Genomic DNA, 11,386 nt, shown 5'->3' on the forward strand with positions numbered 1-11,386 from the left:
CACAATTTCCTCTCTGAAAGAGATGGAGAGAATGGAAGCAATTTGGAAAACATATTTCAGGATATCATCCATGAGAACATCCTCAACCTAGCTAAAGTGACCAACATTCAAATATAGGAAACGCGCAGAACCCCCACAAGATACTTCAGAAGAAGACCACACCCAAGACAAATAATAATCAGATTCTCCAAGGTCGAAATGAAAAAAAAAAAAAATGTTGGCTGGAGGCAGTGGCTCACACCTGTAATCCCAGCACTTTGGGAGGCCGAGGCAGGTGGATTGCAAGGTCAGGAGACAGAGACCAGCCTGGCCAACCTAGTGAAACCCTGTCTCTACTAAGACTACAAAAATTACCCAGGAATGGTGGCACATGCCTGTAGTCCCAGCTACTTGGGAGGCTGAGGCAGGAGAATCACTGGAACCCGGGAGATGGAGGTTGTGGTTACCCGAGATCGCACCACTGCACTCCAGCCTGGGCAACAGAGTGAGACTCTGTCTCAAAAAAAAAAAAGAAACAAAAACAAAAAAAAACAAAAAAAAAAAAAAAAGGAAAAAATGTTAAAAGCAGCTAGAGAGAAAGAACAGGTCACCTACAAAGGGAACCTCATCATATCAATGGCAGAACTCTTAGGAGAAACCCTTCATGTTGGGGGCCTATATTAAACATATCAAAAGAAAAAAATTCCAACCAAGAATTTCCTATCTGGCCAAACTAAGCTTCATAAACAAAGCAAAATAAGAGCCTTTTCAGAGAAACAAATGCTGAAGGAACTTGTTTCCGTGAGACTTGCCAAACAAGAGCTCCTGAAATAAGCACTGAATATAAAAAGGAAAGACTGTTACTGCATTAGTCCATTCCCACACTGCTAATAAAGACATACTCAAGACTGGGCAATTTATAAAGGAAAGAAGTTTCATTGACTCACAGTTCAGCACGGCTGGGGAGGCGTCAGGAAACTTACAATCATTGCAGAAGGGGAAGCAAACACATCCTTTTCCACATGATGGCAGGAAGGAGAAGTGCAGAATGAAAGGGGGCAAAGACCCTTATAAAACCATCAGATCTCATGAGAACTCACTCACTATCATGAGAACAGGATGGGAGAATATTCCCATGATCTAATCACCTCCCATCAGGTCCCTACCCCAACACGTGGGGATTACAATTCAGATTACATTTCAAAATGAGATTTGGAGTGGGGAACGCAGAACCAGACCATATCAGTTAGCATCCACTAGAAAAACACACATACACAGACAAATGACACTATAAAGTGACCGCACAAACAAGACTGCATAATAACTGACTAACATCCTGATGACAGAATCAAATCCACACATAACAATACTAACCTTGAATGCAAATGGGTTGAATGCATTCAATTCAATTAAATCCAATTAAAAAGCCCTGAGTGACAAGCTGGATAAAGAAGAAAGATCCCGTGGAACGCGGTCTTCAAGAGACTCATCTCTCACAGGCTCAAAATAAAGGGATGGAAAAAATCTACCAAAGAGATGGAAAACACAACAAAGCAGAGGTTGCAGTCCTAATTTTAGGAAAAAATTTAGATTTAAACTGACAAAGATGATAAAAGAGAAAGAAGGACATGAATTGAAAGGTTTGATTCAACAAGAAGTCCTAGCTACCTTAAATATATATGCAACCAACACAGGAATACCCAGATTCATAAAGCAAGTTCTTAGAGACCTACAAAGAGATTTAGTCTACCACACAATAATAGTTGGAGATTTCAACACTCTACTGATGGCATTAGACAGAACACTAATTAACCAAGGTATTCAGGACCTGAACTCAACCCTGGAACAAGTGAATATGATAGACATCTACAGAACTCTCCATTCCAATCCAATATACTACACATTCTTTTTATCTGCACGTGGCACATGGTCTAAAATCAACCACATGATCTGATATAAAACAATCCTGATCAAATGCAAAAGAACCACAATCATACCAACCACTCTTTCATGCCACAGCACAATTATAATAAAAATCAAGACTGAGAAAGTGCTTAAAACCATACACTTAAATATAAATTAATAAACCTGCTACCAAATGACTTTGGAGTAAATAATGAAAATAAAGCAGACATTAATAAGTTTTTTGAAACTAATGAGAACAAAATACAACATACCAGAATCTCTGGGACACAGTTAAGGCAGTGTTAAGAGGGAAATTCATAGTATTAAGTGCCCACATGAAAAAGTTAGAAAGATATCCTTTCATCAACCTAACATCACACCTAAAAGAAGTAGACAAGAAAGAGCAAGTCAAACTCAAAGCTAGCAATAGACAAGAAATAACCAAAATCAGCTGACCTGAAAGAGATCGAGACATGAAAAGCTATTTATGGCATCAACACATCCAGGGGGCTTTTTTTTTTTTTTTTGGAAAATTAGTAAGATAGACTTCTAGGTAGACAAATATAGAGAAAAAAGAAGATCCAAAAAAACACAATTAAAAATGAGAAAGGGGATGTTACCACTGGTCCCACAGAAATCCAAAAAAAAAAAAAAAAAAAAAAAAAAAAAAGAGACTACTGTGAACACTTCTATGCACTCACGCTCAAAAAACTAGAAGATATCTGGATGAATTCCTGGACACATACACCCTCCCAAGACTGAACCAAAAAGAAGTTGAATTCTTGCATGAACCAATAATGAGTTGTGAAACTGAATCAGTAATAAATAGCCCAATAACCAAAAGAAGCCCAGGACCAGAGTGATTCACAGTTAAAGTCTACTAGATGTACTAAAAAGAGTTGGTACCATTTCCATACAAACTATTCTGAAAAAGTGAAGAGGGACTCCTCCCCAACTCATTCTATGAAGCCAGCATCATCCTAATACCAAAACCTGGACACAACAACAAAAGAAAACTTCAGGCCAATATCCTTGATGAACATTGATGCAAAAATCCTCAACCAAATACTAGCAAACCGAATCCAGCAGCATGTCGAAAAGCTCATTCACCATGATAAAGTTGGATTTATTACTGGGATGCAAGATTGGTTCAAGATACAAAAATCAACAAATGTGATTCATAAGCAGAACTAATGACAAAAACCTCATGATTATCTCAATAGATGCAGAAAAGGCTTTCAATAAAATTCAATACCCCTTTATGTTAAAAACTCTCAATAAACTAGGTATTGAAGCAATATACCTCAAAATAATAAGAGCAATCTATAACAAACCCACAGCCAACATCACGCTGAATAGTCAAAAGCTGGATGCATTTTCCTTGAAAACTGACACAAGGCAAGGATCCCCTCTCTCACCACTCCAATTCAACGTAAGATTGGAAATTCTGGCCAGAGCATTAAGACTCAAGTACTTATTTCGATATCCTAGAGAAATGAGTCATTAATCCAATCAAAATGCGGGAAATCTCCATACTTATTTATTCATACTTCTGAGAAGACAATATCATGCCTTCTGGCTTGGCTCAGAGTTATCTGGTTTCTCAGGTTCTCCACACAGAAGGTAAACTTAGCAAGAGCTAATAAAAGCAAAACAATTACAAAGTTGATTGGATCAAAGTGAACGTGATTCGGTTCCCGTAAAAGGCTGGCAGGTGCTGCGTGTGAATAGGAGAGGCAGCAAAGTTTCAGGTAACGTGAGTCTGCTGGAGCACAAAAATGGTGTCCTGAGTTAAAGTGAAGTAAAGTTTGTAGAGCAGTCAGGCACACAAAAATGTCAAAACCGGGACTACTTAGGCTCTATTAAACCAATGCACTTCATCACATTGATTTTCATTGTTTCTTCTCATTCCTTTGTTTACTTATTCATTACATGCTGCTCCACTCAGAGCATTTTGACTTGCTTGAGCATTTCTTAATTAGCTTGTTGGTGTTGGTTTTGCTTGTCAGCTACACTATTCATTTCTGGAGTAACACTTCATACTAAGGCGGTTGTTGCTTGTTGACTGAACAGGCCAGTTGTAATTTCTCTGCACTCTGTAGTGATGTCAGTTTTCTTCAACCTAAGAAGGACTATTTGCACAAGTAAGTTGTTTTCACTCCTAGTTGTTTTTTTACTGCCAGTCCGGTACTCACCAAACTTTGTATCTTCTTTACTCTTCTATCATGACATCATTATCCTGTAGGCCCACCAGTTATGCACATGTTATCTAGGTGAATTATTTTGTCCACAGGCTCTGCTATCTGAGTTTTACATTCTGATGTAGTACTTGCTGAAATTTAATTTTCTTCAAATTTGGTTACTTTGGATAATACCATTACTACTGTGGTTTTTAAACTCTTTGAAAAAGTCTTTGGGGCCTATAAAAGGCACAGGGCTTTAGAAAAGTATTTCTCACATATTGGTGTGTATAATTTAAAGACCACGTGAAATGTAGATTACTGGCTCCACTTTGAAAAAAATTATGATTTACTATATATGGGGTGAGGGGGGCCACAAGTATGCATTTTAAAGAAGCTACAGCTTTCTCTCTTGTATGATTAATAGTGATTTGTTGATAATTCCTCATGATGCAATACATAGTTTAAAATGGAAGCCTTCTATTTTAGAATAATTTTAGATTTATGCAACAGTTGCAAACATTGTACAGAGCATTTTCATGCACATTTCACTCAGCTTCCCCTAAAATTAATATCTGACATTTTACATGCGTTTAAACTAAAAAATTAACAATGACATATTACTATGAACTAAACTTCAGACTATATTCAGATTTATAGATTTTTACACCCATGTCATTTTTCAGTACCAGGATCCAACCCAGCCTACCACATTGAATTTAGTTGTCATGTCTCTTTAATCTAAAGTCTATGACTGGTTCTCAGCCTTTACTTGTTTCCCATGACCTTTATGGTTTTGAGGAATACTTGAGAATTTTGTAAAATGTCCCTAGACTTGGGTTTGTTAGATGTTTTCTCCTCATTAGACTAGGATTCTGGAATTTAGGGAAGAATATTGCACAGGTGAAGTGTCTTTCTCATCACATCCTATCAGAGGAGTACATGATACCAACGTGACTTCTCACTGCCGATATTAGCATTGATCACTCGGTTAAGGAGAAGACGGCCAGGCTTCTCCACTAAAAGGTCACTATTTTTCCCTTTCCATATTCTGTTTTTTAGAATCCAATCCCTTTCCATATTCTATTTTTCAGAATACACTCTGGGGAGGGCATTTAAATTTCACCTCCTAGAGGGAGGAGTATCTATGTACATTTTTTGAAATTCTTTGTAAGAAAGATTTTTACCTTTCTTCTCATTTATTTATATGTACAACTACATCAGTATGGACTCATGGATATTTTATTTTATACTGTGTTATAATTTTTAAATTTTAATTCATTTTGTTGCTTAAATTGTTTTAACTTTGGCCATTGTGTGCTCTTTCAGTTTGGCTCCTGATCTGCTTTCATTCTTTTGTTTTCTGAGCGCTTCCGTATTTTCTGGCATTACGTAATACTCCAGGCTTATCTCGTGTTTTCACTGCCTCAGGCCTAGAATTACTCATTTCTCCAAGGATATCTCTGTTTTTTGTTTTGTTTTGCTTTGCTTTTGTTATTTTGGAGAATGGTATTTAGAAACCAAGATCTGGGCACTGGAGGTACTTGTTGCTACTTGGGTGTCATTTTTTTCTAGTTTCTCAGCAGACAGAGCTATAAAATATATGCATGTATACTAATCAATATGTACACAAGTCTATAATTATTTCTTTAGCTATTAATCTCTGTACATGTTAAACCACTCTATATTAGAAACTTTTTTGTGTTCTTTGTTTTCTTATTGTTAAGTTTTAAAATTTATTTATGTATCCTGGATATGTGTCTTTTGTATAATATTCTACTTTGAAAAGTGAAAAAAATAAAGTGGTTGTAAGGTACAAAAACTGTTTTAATGAACAGTCACATGAAAATTTTTGAAGATGTCCAGTTGATCTTTAGGAGCTTCAATGTGTGTTTTTCTGTGGGATTATTTAGATAATAGAAGTTTTATTCAAACCTTCACCCATTTTAGATAAGTGAATACTCATATGAGCTTGCTAGTTAGAGTACTGTTACAGAGAATTGAAGCACTGGTTCTTGAATTTAACATACAGTCCATGGAATTTTTCTAAGTAAGAAAGTTAAAAATAAATCCATATCAAATTTGGTCTTACCAGCTTCACATTATGAAATCTACTAAATATCTTGAGACTTTAACATAGATTCTTATAATCAATAGATGAAAATATTTGTGATATATACATGTATGATGTTTGTTTCTCCTTTATTTAGACACTGAATGTAACATATTTTTATTTTCAAATTGTAGCAATACTATATAAAATAACAATATTTTACTGGATGCTTATTCTGTTCCAGACACTATACAAAATCATGTTATATAGATTATCTTGATTTACACATAAGCCATTTATTTGCTTTAATGGGAAACCTAAGAGAAATATCTATTGTGTCTATTTTGCAGAGGAGGAGTCACAGGCAAGAGAGGCATTAATCATGCCTCATTTACAAGGAGGAACTAGGGTATACCTGCTAGTGATGGTAGAAAACATTGTTCAGCTGCACTTGATGAGGGAAGTAAGAAACCTTCTTTTCAAAAATGAGTAAGAATGTACAGAAAAAATTATTATGTGATGAGAAAATGATATGCATAAGGAATAATGCAGGCTGAATTTGTCTGTAATTAAAATTTTTTATAAAAGTGCTTTTTCATAGGTATTGTTTTAAGCACTATAAGAGAGAGAAAAATTTAACTGATATTATTCATAGGAAAATAAAAAATTACGACTGGACTCGAGGGTATAAAGCTACTCAGATTGGAAAGGAAGACGGGAAACTGTCGTGTGTGTATGTGTGTGTTTGTGTGTGTGTGTGTGTTTGATGGAGTCTTGCTCTATCGCCAGGCTGGAGCACGGTGGCGCCATCTCGGCTCACTGCAACCTCCGCTTGCTGGGTTCAAGCGATTCTACTGCCTCAGCCTCCCTAGCAGCTGGGACTACAGGCACGTGCCACCAGGCCCAGTTAATTTTTGTATTTTTAGTAGAAACGGGGTTTCACCATGTTGGTCAGGCTGGTCTGGAGTTCCTCACCTTGAGATCCGCCTGCCTTGGCCTCCCAAAGTGCTGGAATGACAGGTGTGAGCCACCACGCCTGGCCTGAAACTGTCCTTACTCACAGATGACATTATCATATATGTATAGAAAATTCAGTGAAATCTACAAAATGCTACTGAACATAATAAGTGAGTTTACCAAGGTTGTATGATACAAGATGGATATACAAAACTCAATATTTACATATGCTGACAACAAAAAATTGGAAATTGCAATTAAAAAACAATATTACATATATTTGTATGAAAAACAATAGGAAAAATCTGTAGAGAAAAAGATTTGAAAAACACATACACTAAAAAATAAAAAATATTCCCGAGAAAATGAAAAATCACATAAACAAATGGAAAGATGTACCTTCCTCAGTGGTCAGAATATTTCCTATTGGTAATATGCCAATTATCCTCAAATTGATCTATAGATTCAACAGAATCCTAATCAAAATCCAAACAGGAGTTTTTTTTTTGAAGACATAGACAAACTGATTTTAAAATTTCTATAGAAATTCAACGGACCTAGAAGAACCAACTTTGTAAAAGAACAGTGTTAAATAATTAGTACAGCCTAATTTCTAGATTTATTATAAAGCTAAAGTAACCAACAGAGTGTGAAATTTGGGTGAGAGAAAAATCAATGGAAGAGAAAAGAGTGCCCAGATATTGACCTTCAAAAAATATAGACAACTGATATTCTACCCATTTCCAAATGTAATTCAGTGGAGAAAAGATTGTCTTTACAAAAATAGTTCTGAAATTATTAGATATAGGTAAGCAATAGGTACGTTTTTAAAATAAAAACTTTGATCTATATCTTGTGCTGTTTACAAAAATTGTAACACTTAAATGAAAAAAAAATCTTTGTGACCTTTGGATAGACAAAGTTTTGCATAGATACATCAAAAGAAGCACAGTCCCTAAAAGAACAAATTGATACATTGGACTTCATCAAATTAAAAAACTTCTCTTTGACACAGACAATGAAAGGGAAAAGCCAAGGGTGAAGTGCAAAAAATTGCAAATCATATATCTGATAACCTATTTACATCTAGAACACAGCAAGGAAGCAAGGATTCTCAAAACTAAATATGACATCCAGCAACACAATTTAAAAATGGGGGGAAAATCCACAGAAACTTAAACCAAGGAGAGATAAGGATGGCAAATAAGCAAATATAGAGATGTTCAATACCAGTAGTCATTAGGAAACGCAAATAAAACCCAGAATGAGATTGCACTACACACCTGTTAGAATCCCGGCTGCGCAGGTGGCGTCAGCGCTGCCCCGCCTCCAGGAAGGAACCTGGGCTGCGAGTGGCTCGCGGTCTCCTAGAGACTAGAGCGGCAGGGATCAGGAGCCGCGGAAACTGGAGAGGTGGCACCCCAGCGAGGGCCACCATGGGGGACCAGAGGCGGCTGGACTGGCCGAGGCCCCCGGGCATGGACTCCAAGTCCTCGTGCTGTGACAAACCGCCTTCCAAGTGCTTGGCGAAGCGCAAGCACAGACGCCTGAGGTTCCCGCCCATGGACCCTCGGAACCGGGTATTTGTGACGGAGGGCGTGGACAACTTCCGCTATGGCTGTCCGTCTCCCGAAGGTACGCTTGTTTGTCGCCGTGACGAGTTTTTACTCCCCAAAATATCTCTCAGAGGTTCCCAAGCTGACCCCAAGGGCAAGAAAAAAAAGCTGCTCAAGAAAGCGGCCCTATTTTCCGAGCTCTCACCAGCCCAGCCAACAAGGAAGGCGTTCGTAGAGGAAGTGGAAGCCCAGCTGACGGCCAAGCCTCCCTTGGCCGTGAACTCCAATCTGGGAGAAGATCTCCTACCACAGGTGGTGAAACCGCTGGATCCTGAGAGGAAGCTAGAGGACACATGCGCTTGTAAGGGCCGGGAGAAGACAACCCAGGTACCCACCGAGCCTGGTAAATACCCCTGTGGGGAATTCTGCCCGCGGCCTCCCGAGACTCCGGTGTCCCATCTCCGCCCGGAGCCTCCCAAGACTCCGGTGCCCAGTCTCCGCCCAGAGCCTCCCAAGACTCGGGTGTCCAGTCTCCACCCGGAGCCTCCCGAGACTGGAGTGTCCCATCTCCGCCCAGAGCCTCCCAAGACTCGGGTGTCCAGTCTCCGCCCAGAGCCTCCCAAGAGTGGAGTGTCCCATCTCCGCCCAGAGCCTCCCAAGACTCGGGTGTCCAGTCTCCGCCCAGAGCCTCCCAAGAGTGGAGTGTCCCATCTCCGCCCAGAGCCTCCCAAGACTCGGGTGTCCAGTCTCCGCCCAGAGCCTCCCAAGACTCAGGTGTCCAGTCTCCGCCCAGAGCCTCCCAAGACTGGAGTGTCCCATCTCCGCCCAGAGCCTCCCAAGACTCCGGTGTCCAGTCTCCACCCAGAGCCTCCCGAGACTAGAGTGTCTCATCTCCGCCCAGAGCCTCCCAAGACTCGGGTGTCCAGTCTCCGCCCAGAGCCTCCCAAGACTGGAGTGTCCCATCTCCGCCCAGAGCCTCCCAAGACTCGGGTGTCCAGTGTCCGCCCGGAGCCTCCCGAGACTGGAGTGTCCCATCTCCGCTCAGAGCCTCCCAAGACTCGGGTGTCCAGTCTCCGCCCAGAGCCTCCCAAGACTGGAGTGTCCCATCACCGCCCAGAGCCTCCCAAGACTCGGGTGTCCAGTCTCCACCCGGAGCCTCCTGAGACTGGAGTGTCCCATCTCCGCCCAGAGCCTCCCAAGACTGAAGTGTCTCATCTCCGCCCAGAGCCTCCCGAGACTCCGGTGTCCAGTCCCCGCCCGGAGCCTCCTAAGACTGGAGTGTCCCATCTCTGCCCGGAGCCTCCCGAGACTGCAGTGTCTCATCTCTGCCCGCTGCCTCCCGAGACTCCGGTGTCCAGTCTCCACCCGGAGCCTCCTGAGTCTGGAGGGTCCCATCTCTGCCCAGAGCCTCCCAAGACTCAGGTGTCTAGTCTCTGCCCGGAGCCTCCCAAGACTGGAGTGTCCAATCTCTGCCCGGAACCTCCCAACACTCGCCAGGTGTCCAGTCTCCTACGACAGTTGCTGAAACTGGACTCTGACAGGAAGCTGGAAGACTCACGGGCTCGTTGTGAGGGCCGAGAGACAACAACCGAGGAACTCACCAAGCCTGGTAAATACTTTTTCTGGGAATCCTGCCCGCGGCCTTTCGAGAGTCGGATGCCCCATCTCCGCCTGGTGCTTCCCAAGACTCGTCGAATGTCCAGTCTCTGCCTGGAACCTCCCAAGACTCGTCGAGTGTCCAGTCTCTGCCCGGAGCCTACCAAGACTGGAGTGTCCCATCTAAAAGAACTGTTTCAGGAAGATACACCAGGCACAATGGAGTACATTTGTGACTCTCTTGAACGTAGATTCACATCGAGAAAACTTCGTGACTTCAAGTGGGCTGGACACCTGGGAGTTGATGCAGAATCCATCAGCACTCTGTTTGACTTTACCCCTGAGTGCCGAGTAACCTCGCAAGACCAAAACATTAAGAAGGCAAATGAGTGTTCCTCAGAGCTGAAGTACAGCATGGAGCTAGATGACATGGATGACATCGAATTCTCGCCGATGAAAGAATGGGACAGGAAACTCCAGGCGGCACCAAATTCTTACAGTGCACAAGGTGTGAAGATGAGGTATGGGCCATGGTACTTCAAGCCTAAGTCGGGGAAAAAGCTAAGAAGTGATGAACCTTTGATTGACCCCAAACTCGTACTTAAAAAGCCTGATGAACCCGACATTCTTGACGGTCTTTATGGACCAATTGCCTTTAAGGATTTCATTCTAAGCAAGGGCTACAGAATGCCTGGCATCCTTGAAAGACTGTTTGCCAAGAAGGGACGGACTTATGACTCTGTTAAGACTCCTATGCAACGTGCAATGCAAGTTTACAAGTACAAAGAAGACGTCCCAGATGCATCGAAAGAAGATTAGGTGGTTTTCAATTTACTACTTAATTGGGTATTTCTGGCTCTCATTTTAAACATCAGTCAGAATTTATGATGACTGGCCCCGTGAATGTACAACTTTGGCAACATCTGTAAATTCAATACCCAATGTTTATAAATATTACTTGACCTGCTTTGGCTTCATTATTTCATATATTTTGTCAATTATGTGATTAATATTCACATATACTTTTTTCACATTGTTGAAGCACTGTGAATATTACATCATCATTTCAATTATTTGTAAAAATACATACAACCAGAAACAAAAGCAGAATTAATATTAGAAAGAGAAATGGGGTCGGGTGCGTTGACTCACACCTGTAA

General features: G+C 40.9%; 1 protein-coding gene across 1 annotated transcript; it reads left to right on the forward strand.

The window, feature by feature from the left end:
- The first annotated feature begins 8,510 nt into the window (after positions 1-8,510).
- On the forward strand, positions 8,511-11,045 carry LOC104675568 (protein FAM47B-like). Its single transcript, XM_030934591.1, has 2 exons — positions 8,511-9,163; positions 9,740-11,045. The coding sequence occupies exons 1-2, from the start codon at positions 8,511-8,513 to the stop codon at positions 11,043-11,045; spliced, it is 1,959 nt and encodes a 652-aa protein (XP_030790451.1).
- The last annotated feature ends 341 nt before the right edge of the window (positions 11,046-11,386 follow it).

This window comes from Rhinopithecus roxellana, chromosome 7 (genome assembly GCF_007565055.1).
Source record: "Rhinopithecus roxellana isolate Shanxi Qingling chromosome 7, ASM756505v1, whole genome shotgun sequence".
Classification (NCBI taxonomy): domain Eukaryota; kingdom Metazoa; phylum Chordata; class Mammalia; order Primates; family Cercopithecidae; genus Rhinopithecus; species Rhinopithecus roxellana.